The sequence below is a fragment of the Ostrea edulis genome, chromosome 4, assembly GCF_947568905.1.
Source record: "Ostrea edulis chromosome 4, xbOstEdul1.1, whole genome shotgun sequence".
In the NCBI taxonomy this organism is placed as follows: Eukaryota; Metazoa; Mollusca; class Bivalvia; order Ostreida; family Ostreidae; genus Ostrea; species Ostrea edulis.
In genome coordinates, this window is record NC_079167.1 from 24528947 (window position 1) to 24543946 (window position 15000).

Here is a 15000-nt window from a genome sequence, read left to right on the forward strand (position 1 = left end):
TGGATTGGTCCTCGTATTGAAGATGGATGGACCTTGGAACGATCACCTAAGGATTCAACAGCCCAATCTCCGATTACACTATACCTATAGTGTATGAAGAGGAATCTTGAAGAATCGCCATCTGTGGTCAATCGACCCAGGATCTCGATCCTTCAATATGAAGACTGTAGGACGTACTTGGCAGGATGCCTAGTCCTGGGTCCGGAGAGGACAAGCAGGTGAGGAATACCAAGTCAACTTTGTCTAATAATTTAGAGCTCTGTTTCTGTACAGGAAGATGGCAAGATATCTCATCTGTGTGTGCTAATGTGTTTTATAACCTAACGTAGAGCTTGCACGTCCATTGTGTTTAGTTCATTTAAACCGAAGGCGCAAGAGAGCTTTTCTGATTGAAATTTGTTGTCTTTCGTCGTTGTAAACTTTTCACATTTTTCACCATCTTCTTCAGAACAACTTGGCCAATTTCAACCAAACTTGGCACAAAGCATCCTTCTTCACCTTTCATCCTTTAGTGAAGGGGATTCAAGTTTGTTCACATGAAGGGCCATCCCCCGTTCAATGGGGAGATAATCACAAAATTGCAAAACTAGGGTGGGACCATCTATAAATCTTTTTCTCAAGAACCACTGGGCCAAGAAAGCTGAAATTTACATGAAAGTTTGCTGACAAATTGGAGATTCAAGTTTGTAAAAATCATGATCTCTGGGGTTAGGGTGGGGCCACAGTAGGGGATCAAAGTTTTACGTGCGAATGTATAGGAAACCAAACCTGGCACAAAACATCCTTAGATGAATTTTGTTAATACGAAAGGCATACTCGTCTACAAGGGCATATAATAATAAATGAATTTGTAGTCAAGTGTAATAATTAAGTTTGATAATAAATGAGTTTTTAGTCGTTACCCTTGAATAGATTTTCTGAACAAAGCTGCTTGTATAATGATAGTTTTGCTCAAACTTGTTTATTGCTAGGAACTGCTGCTCAGGTGAGCGATGTTACCCACGAGTCTCTTGTTAAAAGAATAGTTAAAGAACGCTCAAGACCAATACCGCTTAAGTCAGGTATTCGAATTGAATATATTAGATGCAGGATTGTGTGTATTTTTGCATTTTGGTAAAGCATAAAATACAACTTCCACCACACTTGGGGGAAAACAGGATTCTGAATTTTATATTTAATGAGGACAAGTCTAATGATATAATTAAACACATGGCTTGAAAATGCGCGACTGTTGTTAAGATGATACTTGACTAAAATTTTATAAGAAATGTTCGCTTGAATAAACACACAAAGAAAAAGAAAAACAAGAGGCCCACAGGCCTTATCGGTCACCTGAATACTAGTGAAAAAGTATCACTACTTCCATGGGCTATGAAATCTAGAAAAAAAAAAAGTCCTGTTCTGAATATCTAAGCTAAATTCTAATGTTCAGCAACAGTATAAAACAAGATGTGTTCTTAATGCAAGGTGAAGATAACGAACAGTGATCAATCTCATAACTCCTACAAGCAATACAAAATAGATAGTTGGGCAAACACGGACCCCTGGACACACCAGAGTTGGGATCAGGTGCCTAGGAGGAGTAAGCATCCCCTGTTGACCGGTCACACCCGCCGTGAGCCCCATATCCTGATCAGGTAAACGGAGTTATCTGCAGTCAAAATCAGTGTGCCAAGAACGGCTTAACAAACGGTATGAAACACGTCAGACAGCATTTGACCCAATGCGAGGGTGTATTGACGAACTAGATCGTTATAACGACCATAGAATTTGCGAAATGCTGACTTCACATCGAGACTGTTGAAATCCCTGTACCATCAACTTGTTTGTCAGTAGCTTACCTCGATTTAAAAACTGACTATACCCAGAACAAGCTCTTGCATATCGAATCAGTTGAGATATATAAACACCATATGCAGGTGATAATGGAATATTGCTACATAAATGTGAGAAGTTGACGATGGAGAAGCTGAAATCATCCCGTTTGTCATACAGTTGAGTTGTCAGTTTGCCGTTAATGTCTACTTTCAATAAAATATCTAAGTATGAAGCAGAAGTGGACGACTCTGTGGTGTCCTTTATACTTCACTGCCCTCAAAAGTGCATACACTGATGAAAGGATTTAAATAATAGGTGTATTAACATTAAAACATCTGCAAGTATGCATTTAGATTTTATACAGTATCAGCAAACTTAGACATAAATACTATATACTAAGTTTGGCCCTACCCTGGGGTCAGAACCCTTACTCTGGGGATCATCAAATTTACAATTTTGGTAAAAGACTACCTGCTCTATCCATTTAGTTTCAAATTAGTATAAATAGCACCAAAGAAGATGTTATTCAAGTGTTTTACACATAAACACTATATAACAAGTTTGGCCCCGCCCTGGGGTCAGAACCCCTACCCTGGGGATCATAAAATTACAATTTTGGTAGAGGCCTTCCCGCTCTACATCACTATGCATTTAGTTTTTCTTACACATGTGCAGTTCTGAAGAAGAAGATTTTTGAAAATTGGGCAGTTTTTACCCCACCCTAAGGCCCCAGGGGTGCAGGAATCCTTAAATTTACGCCCCCCTTTTCCAAATATGTTTCATACCAGATTTGAAAAGAATTGGAATGATAGTTATCAAAAAGAAGTTAAAAATGTCTATTGTTCACACATTTGATAACTGACCATTTTGGCCCCACCCCGATACCAAAACCCCTACCCCTGTGATCATCAAATTCACAATTTGGTAAAGGAGTACGTGTTCTTTCTAAATATATATTTACTTTCAATTTAGTATCAATAGCACTAAAGAATATGTTATTTAAGTGTTTTAAACATAAACACTATATACCAAGTTTGGCCCCGCCCTGGGGTCAGAACCCCTACCCCGGAGATAATGAAATTTACAATTTTGGTAGAGGCCTCCCTGCTCTACATCACCATGCATTTAGTTTTTCTTACACGTGTGTGGTTCTTGAGAAGAAGATTTTTGAATAAAGTGCACCGCCACGGCACATGATACGCCCGTCACATATTGTTAACAGTATAGATTGTACCCATTAAAACATTTTTTTATATCACCTTAATTAAATGTCACAGTGACCTTAAAGTAGGATGCGACACACCTTCTACCTAAGATGCATTAGTTGACCAATTTTGGTAATTCTAGGTCTAATAGTTTTGAAGTTATGAGCCGGACAAGTTTTTGCCATATATGGCCATATCTTCTTAATGAAAAGTCACAGTGACCTGGTTTTAATGTGCGACACACCTTCTACCCAAGATGTATCTACAGACAAAGTTTGATGATTCTAGGCCTTGTAGTATTTAAGTTACGGGTCGGACACGAAAAAGCTAACAGACGGACGGACAGACGAATATCTTCTTAATGAAAAGTCACAGTGACCTGGTTTTAATGTGCGACACACCTTCTACCCAAGATGTATCTACAGACAAAGTTTGATGATTCTAGGCCTTGTAGTATTTAAGTTACGGGTCGGACACGAAAAAGCTAACAGACGGACGGACAGACGGATATCTTCTTAATGAAAAGCCACAGTGACCTGGTTTTAATGTGCGACACACCTTCTACCCAAGATGTATCTACAGACAACGTTTGATGATTCTAGGCCTTGTAGTATTTAAGTTACGGGTCGGACACGAAAAAGCTAACAGACGGACGGACAGACGGATATCTTCTTAATGAAAAGTCACAGTGACCTGGTTTTAATGTGCGACATACCTTCTACCCAAGATGTATCTACAGACAAAGTTTGATGATTCTAGGCCTTGTAGTATTTAAGTTACGGATCGGACACGAAAAAGCTAACAGACGGACGGACGGACATGAACGCCATACCATAATACGTCCCGTCTTAAGACGGGCGTATAAAAATTATCAATTTTGGGCAGTTTTTGCACCACCCCTAGGGCCCCAGGGGTGCTGGAGTCCTGTAATTTACAATTTATGCCCCCCTTGTCCAAATGATGCTTCATATCTAATTTGAAAAGAATTGGACTGGTAGTAATCAAGAAGAAGTTAAAAATGTTCAATTGTTAACGCACGACAGACGACGACGGACGAAAACCAATTGCAATAGGTCACCTGAGTTTACTCAGGTGACCTAAAAATATATAAAGTGTGTGTGTGTATCAAGCATGACTGTTTTCTAACTGTACGTCAAGCGAGATATACATGTATTCGTATTAGCTAATGTGATATAAAGTTACAATTTACACAAGTCGTGTCGCCTAGATATACAGTGACAGTATTACTTTGATTGAAATATTACTTTGCAAGTAGTTTCTCAGTTGACACACTTTCCTTCCGACAAAATTTTTTAGTGTGCAAAGTTAAAATTCAAATTACTTTTATTAGGAAGATTGCCTTCGGAATGAAATCCCAAGTACCCTATAATTATGGAGACTATATAACATTTTTACATTTATCGCATGTCTATTTAAAACAATGTTTACTAAACGAACCGTACGTAAATCACTAAGATATTGACACTCAGTTTTTGGCATTTAAATCTATCGGCAGACCCTTGATAAATTACCCGATTCCAAGTAAAACTAACTAGGAAGCAGGTAAGCCACAAAGTCATTGAATCAAAAGCTTGAACAATGGGATGTTGTACATCAACTCAAGTCAAGCCAGCAGACGAACACAGTGAAGTCTCAAAGGTTCACCGCAAAACGACATCGAACCGGGAACAACACAAACGAACGGATGCCTTTCAATCGATCGATGTTCATGCGTTAAAGGTCTGTAAGATTAAAGTGATATTTTGGTCAGATAGTTTAATTAGTTTGCAAGTTTAATTGAGCTAAAAACACTAGTTCGGGTTATATCTGTGTACAAAACAGGCGCCACAGAATGTCAAAAACTCCGTTGCAAGTTTGGTTGAATATCTTGTCCAAGGAGCGAGAACTGACAAGGAGAAAGTTCGAGCTTTCTATGTTTGGATTGCAAACAATATCAGGTATGTGAAAATAAAATTCTCCTTCAATGAATATCAAACGTCCATATTCCCCGCAGTTTGGAATTTTACCTTATACATGAATGTAGTAAACAACCATGGGGTACCTGAGTCGGGGGAATAAACAAGGCTATTAGAAACTAAGGGTTCTTCAATTCTTATTTGTTTGTTGTTTCACGTCCCATTCGAAAATGTTTAATCGTGTATATATATATATATATATATATATATATATATATATATATATATATATATATATATGTCGTCAGCTTTAGGCCAAGTGTAATAAATTCTACGATAAGCATTGGAGAGAGTGTTTCTAATATTCGGTTGGACAATGTAAAGTGGACCAACCAATCGATGCAAAACAATATTACGCTTCAATCTCTGGCGATTTATATTTTTGAAAACCCTGCAGAACATTAAATCATTTCTTGAAAGATCGCAGTCAGGGAGTATGTGTACGTCTTGAATTTAATGTTGTATATTTCTTTTATTAGATATGATACTCATGCTTTCTTCAGCGGAAACTACGGAGGAGTTGATGCTGATTCCGTTTTGAGAAGTGGGGCGTCTGTGTGTAGCGGTTACGCTAATCTCTTTGAAGCCTTTTGCAAGTTAATAATGCTTTTGATATAACATTTTAAAGTGAAATTCGAGTGAAATAAGGTTTGCTTAAACTGAGTTTTGTGAAGTTGGATTCATATATCAGCAACACAAATTACATATAGTTTTTTTTTTATATTGAAAGAATCATATTATTCATAATTATGTCTACTCGTCTGCGTAACATGTTATTAATGACATAATTCAATTCTAAACTTCTTGTCTTGTTTCAGAATTGCACAAATACAGGTGCAAGTTATTCATGGATTTGCCAAAGGCTATGGCCATTCCCCAGAAAAGCACTTTAGTCCCAATACCGACACTAATCATGCTTGGAATGCGGTCTACTTAGATAACAAATGGGAATTTATTGAATGCACATGGGGTGCAGGTCATCTTAGTGACAGTGGGGAGTTTCAGAGAGAATTCTCCAATTTCCATTTTTTGCCAAATCCAATTCATTTCATTGTGGCCCACTTCCCTTTTGATAACAGCATCACGGACTACAGTAAGAAATGGCAGCTGCTTAAAACACCAATGTCTCTTGAAGAATTTAATAGAAACATTGAACTCACACAGAGTGCTATGGAATGGAATATCAAACCGAAGTCGCACAGGTACGGAGTGGTAGATGTCAAAGGTTTTGTTGAAATTGTCATAGAAGACAAGAAAGGACAGCTATGCGATACTTCCTTTCATCTCTGGGAAAAACAGAGTGGGAACAGAATAGAAGAATATGGATTCCTGAGAAAGGAATCTGCCACTGAAATCAAAATTACACTTCAGCCGCCAAAAGCGACAATGTATAGTGTTAGAATATTTGGTAGGGTGGATCCATCTCTCGAGAAACTGAACGATCTGATGACCTTTGTTATCAACTGTAGAGAGACGCGCAAAACCAGTCCCTACCCACGGCTAACTAATCAATGGGGGATACAACCGGCGGCATTTGATCATGGATTGTTGAAGTGGAATCAGTATAAGATACCTGCGATTCTGAGAAGCACAAATGGTCGGGTGGAGCTGACTTTAAAGACAACCAGGAATATACCCACTCTACTTAAGCTATCACACGCCACTAATCAATTCCCTAACGGAGAAAGATTCACTCTGGTCACAGGTGGAAAAGACTTTCTGGATATAAAACTTAGACTTCCATATACCGGATATTACAAATTGCAGCTCATGTTCAAACGAGAGAAAAGCAGTGATGACCTGTACCATGGCATGGCTAACTTTCTTGTCGAGTGTGAGAGCGCAGATGAAGATTGCATCCCTTTTCCTGCAACACATCCACATACCCAAGAATATAGCTGTTCGTTAATCGAGCCCCTTGATGGAAATTTACCGGCTAATAAATCAGTCAAGTTCAGATTTAAATCTTCGGTCGTTAGAAAAGCTATTGCAGGTGACGAGCAAATGAAACATAATGGCAACGAATGGTCAGCTGAGATCAGAACCCCAGGAGCTGGACGTACTGTCGATATCATGGGAACAAATGTCGATGAAAACAAATACTGGGGTCTTTTTACTTTTGATGTGATATAAAAATGCTGAAAAGTTTCCTTTTTATAGAATATAATTGAAATAATTCAGTCAACGCAGTTTGATACTTTGGTTTAATTGACGTTAAAACTACTGCATGAACTTTGTAGCAAATATTAGATTTATGTAGGATTATCTGTAGACACCTATAGTGTACCATCATATGAAATAAAAATATTCTCATGATGTCTACACCGCCATCATTCATACGTCCAATGGAATTAAAACTGTTTTAAATTCAATATTTGTGTACATATTGTAGAAAGGAGAAGGTAAGTTATATGTTTATTTATCATTGTACATGTACATGTAATATACAGAAAATAAATTGATTCAATCCGTCCAACTACCCAAAATAGTTAAGAGTTCCTAGTGTTTCATCCATGATCGTTATTCAAACTTGTTACAAGATGATCTGTTCATGTAAAAACAAATTGTGATTTCAAATTTACTAAAAGTTACCTTAATCAACTAAAGCAATAAATGCATATAAAATTACATAATACTTAAGGTAACCCATGTATGTCATGTACAGTTGGTATCACTCCGAGAGATGTGAACAAGATCTTTGAACATTTACATACTAACAGATTTCCCATGTGAAATATCCATTCAAAATTTGTGTTTATTGCACAATATACTGATATTGCTCATTTGATCTATTACTAGATAAATCGTGCATGCATATGCAATATTCGAAGGTTCTTAGCAATACTCAAATGTTTAAAATGTCCTTGATAAATCTTATCTTTTCTTAAAGTATGTTGATTGGTTATGATAATGTCATGAATATGTCGTAGGATTAAATTATTGTTGGAGTATTATTAAATTAACAATGACACCATAAATTTACAAGGATAAAACGCAAACCGACATTTAGTCTCTGACTGTCTTTTCTCAAGTACGTTCTGGTTTGCTTGAAGAGGATCTCGATATTCTTTGGTGGATCCATCGCCTTTAAAAAGTGCCACAAACGAGCTAAGTAGGAAATTAGTATGAGGTGATTTCACTGAGCCACGATTGCTATAACCAAAATTGTTTACCGCTGTGTTCTACACTCATGATCTACAAAGTAAGTTGCATTGGCAGAAGGCTAAATGCAACGACACTATAAGAAGGGTCTGCTACAAATGTACCTGCTTGGGTCGATGATGTACACAATGCATGCTACAACAATGTCAACATACATGTACGATGCTAATTAAAATACACATATCACGACCAGGGTTGTTCGTTTGAATGATACCGGTATATTTTGACATAATTCTACAAAATTAAAAGTGTGCACAAAATATTCATTTTCTTACCTTAAAGCAGACATACATGTGTCGACAGATGCCTTTTTTTAAGTGTAAGTCGTCTGTAAGCTTTCACCTATCGTAAACAGTTATCATGATTAGTTTTAAGTTTGGGAAATGGCACAAGAAGATTCTCCACTCTCTCAGGATCGAGAGTGTCGCTGTTCTACATCCCCGTGTACATATTTTGTCCATATTAGTCTCAATAAAGGCGTTTATTTATACACGTCACTCAGGAGACTTTTTGCTGTCTGTTTTTGTCCGTCATCGTGCGTCGGTCGTAAACTTTTGAACATTTTCAGCTTCTTCTCTTGAACGGCTGAACTTTGATATATAACATCTATGGGTAAAGGGGAACACAAACTGAATTGCGTCGACTCAGTCTTTCTGGGGCCTGAGGTCAAAGCCATCAAAAGCAATACAATCTTCAAAAATCTTCAGTACTCCTGAACATCAAGGTTAAACTGCTTGCATGATTATAATTAGCAATGAGTCCTATACCAAATTGTGAAATTCATGACCGCCGTAAAATGGCAGAAATATTGCCAAAACGATGTAAGACTATAAGCAATCAATCATGACCCCCCCCCCCCCCCCCCCCTACGCTCAGGGTTGAGTCCCTGGGTGGCACCAAGTAGGCTCTAAGTTGGTCATACATGTTCATTGAAAATGCATTCTATCTTAGAAAAACTTCTGTAAATCAAGGAGGCTAATATTTGCATGCTTAGAATGAGTTCACAAGTCTCTACCAAAATTGCTAAATTCTTGACTCTTTATCAAGGATTAAGGCCCTATGTGGGGCTAAAAATGCATTCTACATTAAATATTATTCTTTAATTTTGGTCATTAAAGAGACCAAAGTTTTGGATGATTATAACGAGTACGCAATCCTCTACGAAACTTGCGAAATTCATGACCCCTGGGTTTAGGGTCCAGGCCTCTGGGTGGCACTAAATTCGTCATATATTGAAAATGCATTATATCTTAGAAAAACGTATCCTTTACTTATAGACATCAAAGCATAATTATAATGAGTACTCAATCCTCTACCAAAATTGTGAAATTCATGACCCCTGGGCTAGGGTTTATGCACAACGATAGGGCTAAATTAGCCACACATTTATGTTGGAAATGCACTTACATGTATATCTTTGAGAAAAAAAAAACCTTCATCCTTACTTGTGGACATCAAGGAAGCAAAATATTTGCATTATTATAATAAGCATTGAGTCGGTACTAAAATTGTGAAATTGATGACTCTTGGGTTCAGGTTCTATCATTATTACACGAGCAAGCAATCATGGAATGTTCTACTCAATACTCCTAGATTAGGAGATTTGGGTCCTATGATAAATTATCTGATATGTTAGAAATGTCTTTGTATGGGGAGAGCTTATATAGGCAATGCCTGTTTTCTAATTAATTTATGTTTTATACATAATAAGATACTGCTTAATTAAATTAAATGTCTTTATGTTAATGATCTTTAAAAAATTTTGCATAGGAGACTCGAGCTTTGTAAAATATTTTACATGGTATTCAGGTGACCGTTAAGGCCCATGGACCTCTTATTTTTCAATTTGATATTGATTTATTTTCACTAAATTTGCAAAGTTCAATGAATTCATATATTCTACTTGCTATATGCAGAAACTCGTGCGTGTGAAATGTGTAGTATGCCTTACCATGCATCTACTCTAATCAGCCACGAACGGTTATCTTATCAATAAATAAACTGGGGGGAAAATCCTATCTCTGTTTCAGATAATTCTGTTTACATTTAACAAAAGAAATCTTTGTGCATTTGAATTGAGTTTTGAGGGGGGAAAAGATTATATGTTTTAGTGGACGTTTCGTATTTTGTCTCTTATATATGAAAGAAAGGTGAAAGTGTGTTGCAAATCACTCAAAAGTCCCTTGCAATACATGTATATTCTTGCGCTCTGTGCCCGATGACTTTAAGGAAGTTGAACTAACACAAAATTAGGGGTATTTTCGACATGGCATTCAAAACGGAGGCATTGGCACAAAAAAGATTCCTCGCTGCTACTTCCCTGAGAACAATGCACAGGTCAAACTTTGTAGCAATTACAAGTCACCTAAACAAGTGACGTCTCTAAAAATCAACTAAACAACTGACGTCTCTATATGGTGAAAAATTGCGAATGAAAAGTGAAATGTAATTTCAATCGTTTAAACATAGTGCATTAAAATGAAATTAATTTCTCCTGTCTAGGAATTGTCATGATAGAGGGCGCTGTATGTTTCGCGCTAAACGTGCGAATTGAGCATGAAGAGGTTAAGTTATTGTCCATTCGACACTGAAGAGATAACCCATTCTTGTTAATACAAAATTCTTACAATGAAAAGAAAAGTACAAATTGTTACGGATATGGCTTTTATGAATACTGGGTGCTCTGTTGGATTTTTATACCCCCCGCAACAAGTTGTGAGAGGGGGGGGGGGGGGGGGTTATACTGGAATCGGGTTGTCCGTCTGTCCGTCCGTCTGTAGACGCAATGGTTTCCGGGCTCTAAAGCATTATCCTTTCCACCTACCGTCACCATATCATATATATGGACTACCCATGGGATGAAGATGTTCCCTATCGATTTTTGGGTCAAAAGGTCAAAGGTCAAGTGCACTGGACATCGAAGTAGCAATATGGTTTCCGGGCTCTAAAGCGTTATCCTTTCCACCTACAGTCACCATATCATACATATGGACTACCCATGAGATGAAGATAATCCCTATCGATTTTGGGGTCAAAAGGTCAAAGATCAAGCGCACTGGACATTGAAGTAGCAATATGGTTTCCGGGCTCTAAAGCGTTATCCTTTCCACCTACAGTCACCATATCATACATATGGACTACCCATGGGATGAAGATGTTCCCTATCGATTTTGGGGTCAAAAGGTCAAAGGTCACGCGCACTGGACATCGAAGTAGCAATATGGTTCAGTTTGTCATGCCATTTGTTTTTTTACACTCAGAAAAGAGGTAGTTTATACCTATTACCAACACCCTTTGGGAGATTGGGGTAAGCGGGGGGTATTCTTAGTGAGCATTGCTCACAGTACCTCTTGTTTTTTATGATTTATGAAATTTCTTATGATTTGCAAATTTTGATTGTAATATAATGTTGGAAAAGATATAAACGTTTTCATTAAAGCAACACAAGCTGTAACTGACGGTAAATGAATTGAAAAAGAAAATAACTATTTAACATAATTGTTATTAAATGAATATAACTTAATAGAATCAGGATAAATCTAAAGCAATAAACTCGTCAAATCAGCAGAAATGTCGATTCATGAATCATTGTCATCCTGTCAGTAATTCCTGCTCGTAATCTCCGATGTGCATTGACCTCGGAGGACACTAGTTCGGAAAAAAGCGAAAGAGAGGCACTGAGCACGTGTCAGATTTGTAAACAATTTAACAAGCCAATTTTATAGAAAATTCACTATCAAAATTTCATTTGAGTTGCACATTTGCGTAATTATTACTTTCTTACACTTATAGTACTTCTTATCGTTCATGAAACGATGTAATACGATGACTGTTCGATGTGTAATGTGTATTGTACCACAGCGCGATAACGGTAGAAGGCATGTTGTTGCCAAAAGAACCACAAGCGCAAAGAAGGTTCTTTAATGCATATTCTTCTCGTGTGATGGTATAGCCGTGCAGATTTCGGTGCTAAAGGGCAAAAGTGTAACAAGTCGGTATTACCGAGATGTTATACTAAAAATGCTCAAGAAATATTATCATTCACGACGCCCTGTGTCAGGATTTAGGCATGTTCGTCTATTTCATGATAATGCCCCATCACATACATCTGAGCTTGTGAAACAATCTTTGAAGTCGGAGAAGGTTACCGTCTTGTCACACCTACAATACTCTTCAGATCTAGCTGCATGCGACTTTTTCCTTTTTCCAAAACTTAAAAAGTTCTTATCTGGTCGTCGTTACAAGTCCCAACAAGCCCTTGGCTCAGCCATCAGTCAGTGCCTCAAAGGTCTACCTAAATCAGCGTACCGTGACACATTTAAGAAATGGATTCAGATATTGAAATTATGTATTTCAAACCGCGGATAATACTTTGAAGCACAGGCACTCGACGTTTTAAATATCTATAATAAAAAAAACTGTCTTCCTGTAAACATAATATTCACATGGTATATCACGCCGCCATCTTGGTTTTCTTTTTTACCAGCTGCATCACTTTAAAAATTCGGAGAAAAGTTCGATATAAGATGATAATTAGACCCCTAACGTTTAGAAGCAACTCTGTCAAGATCTTACCTCTCGCATCGTCATGGTGAACTGGAAATAAAGTCCAGTTATCGGCTATAATCAACCGTCAAACATCGTCTTCTGCTTCTTAACTATAATAATTAAAAATGGTATCTTTGGCCCCTATGAAAGTTACCACATCTAAATAAAATTCGCCTCCCCTTTAATGTAGGTTTTTGGCTTGACTGATATAAAGTTTTAAAAGTTGGATTCGCCTTTGAGCATAGATTTCGTTTTGTTTCGCACTTTACAGGTACCCCTCATCCCCCCTGCCCGTACCGCAATTCCTGGATCCGCCCCTGAATACTACCTATTTCTGAATTGATTCGAAAATTGTATGCGTACATTTGTCATATGCAATTTTCATTCGACATATATTACTAAAAAGTTCCTTACTGAATGCACGACTGTCTTAGTGGGACTAATACGCGGGGCTGATTCAAGCTGGCCAGGGACCTTGGCAAAATGACCATGATTCATACTCATAAGCAAACATTGAGCCCAATAAAACTTCTAAATATCTCTCCATATCGAAGTCAGGAATTCGATCATCGAATGACATATCTCCCCTACGAAGTTAGGACTTCTGATCATTAAAAGACAGACAACATGTTCTCTGTGTATCTCCACAGTTTGTGGGAGATATACAATATATATTTACTTCCCGCAGTGTTGTTCGTGGTAGTGACAATTGGTTTTGCGTTTTATTTTTTAACACAAAAATATACAGTGAATCAATGATTTTCAAACATGATAAACGAGTGAAGATAAATGTCTTAAATCCGATAAAGAGAAGAACAAACACAGACCCCTAGGCATACAAGAGGTGAGTTCTGCAGGAATAAGGATTCCCTGTTGACCTGTCACGCCCGCCGTGATCCCTAGATCCTGATCGGGTAAATGGAATTACATGTATCCGTAGTCATAATCAGTTTAACAACCGGTAATGAACACGTCTGACAGGATTCGATCCAGTGATAACCCGTACATGTATTTGCAAACCACAGATCATTTAAGCGACCATAGAATTTGCAAAATGCTGACTTTAAACGAGACTTTAAGGAAGTCTAATGCTTTCCGCGAATTTATTTTATATATTTTGTTAGCCACCGAACAGCGTCATCGTAACCTTGACCATTCACCATGCTAGTCATAAAGAGTTTGCACTGTCGATCAGATTTGTTGTTTTCTTGATTCTGTAAAAAAAAAAAAAAGAATCATTAAAATTGAATTTTGAAAACAGACCAAGTTTGAATGATGAAAATATACTGTCACACAGAATAGGTTAAAATCCTGTCGGCAGAAAGTAAGAAAATAAGTAGCGTTCCTGTTATCACGAGGAATATCCGCCTCTTTCGAAAACATAATAAGATCTTGTTTACATTTAGAAAGAAAATACGTATATAATACTAAGTGTCTCTAGATCTAGTTTTTTCTGCATGATTTATTGATTGTTTATATGTTCCGTCTAGATTATTTCACTCATATTGAGACATCGCCAGCTGTAGGTGAAGTAACACAAATTTAGACCTACGCTTAGCGCTCAGGGCCGTAGCAGTGAAGGTTCTTTAGCGTGCCAACGCCAGCCGTGACACAATATCTCCGTTTATAAGGTCATTTCGAAAGACCCGTGATTCTCACTTCTAAATGTCGAGCGTTTAGCGAAGGAACAATCATTATTTATCTTAACGTCTTTGGTTTGACGACACGAGCGGGACTAGAACTCACGATCACCAGTTTACCAAGCGAACGCTCTGCCAATGAGTTACCGCGACCGGTTTTTCTGCATTTACTCGGCAACACGTAGAATGTAAGTTGAACAATAGATTGTGTATTGTTTAACGTCCCTCTCAAGAATCTTTCACTCGTATGGAGACGTTACCATTGCCAATGAAGGGCAGCAAAATTAAGGCTTACCGGGGTATGCTCGGCGCTTATGGCCTTTGAGCGTAGAGGGATCTCTATCGTGCTACACCTGTTGTGACACGGGGCCCCGGTTTTTGCTGTCTCATCTGAAAGTCCGCCCCATTTAGTCGCCTATTACGACACCCAACGAATACTGAGGACCTATAGTTTTTAACCCGGAGCGTAAGGATTGATTGATTGATTATTTTACGTCCTGTCGAGAATATTTCACTCATATTGAGACATCACCAACTGTAGGTGAAGTACCACAAATTTAGACCTATTCTTAGCGCCCAGGGTCGTGGCAGTGAGGATCCTTTATCGTGGCAACGGCTGCCGCGACACGAGATCTCCGTTTTTAAGGTCAT

The 15000-nt window shown here is 37.9% G+C and overlaps 2 protein-coding genes across 7 annotated transcripts in view; one reads left to right on the forward strand and one right to left on the reverse strand.

Moving 5' to 3' along the window:
- Positions 1-4521: 4521 nt before the first annotated feature.
- Positions 4522-7485, forward strand: LOC125671609 (kyphoscoliosis peptidase-like). Its single transcript, XM_048907439.2, has 4 exons — positions 4522-4763; positions 4866-4981; positions 5479-5595; positions 5818-7485. The coding sequence occupies exons 1-4, from the start codon at positions 4623-4625 to the stop codon at positions 7130-7132; spliced, it is 1689 nt and encodes a 562-aa protein (XP_048763396.2). The 5' UTR covers positions 4522-4622; the 3' UTR covers positions 7133-7485.
- A 5929-nt stretch (positions 7486-13414) lies between these two features.
- Positions 13415-15000, reverse strand: part of LOC125671611 (GTP-binding protein SAR1-like) — a 7097-nt gene continuing 5511 nt past the window's right edge. For all 6 annotated transcript variants that reach the window (XM_056162327.1, XM_056162325.1, XM_048907443.2 and 3 more), the window contains one exon: positions 13415-13923. In XM_056162327.1, the coding sequence (XP_056018302.1) occupies positions 13813-13923 (111 nt within the window). In that variant the 3' untranslated portion in view covers positions 13415-13812. The remainder of the gene's footprint in view (positions 13924-15000) is intronic.

Bases quoted from the DNA above. Each gene is read 5' to 3' on its own strand.
- LOC125671609 (XM_048907439.2), top strand. From the start codon at position 4,623: ATGGGATGTTGTACATCAACTCAAGTCAAGCCAGCAGACGAACACAGT. The intron at 4,982-5,478 runs GTATGTGAAAAT...TTCTTTTATTAG, and splicing joins TGGATTGCAAACAATATCAG to ATATGATACTCATGCTTTCT. The intron at 5,596-5,817 runs GTTAATAATGCT...GTCTTGTTTCAG, and splicing joins CTCTTTGAAGCCTTTTGCAA to AATTGCACAAATACAGGTGC.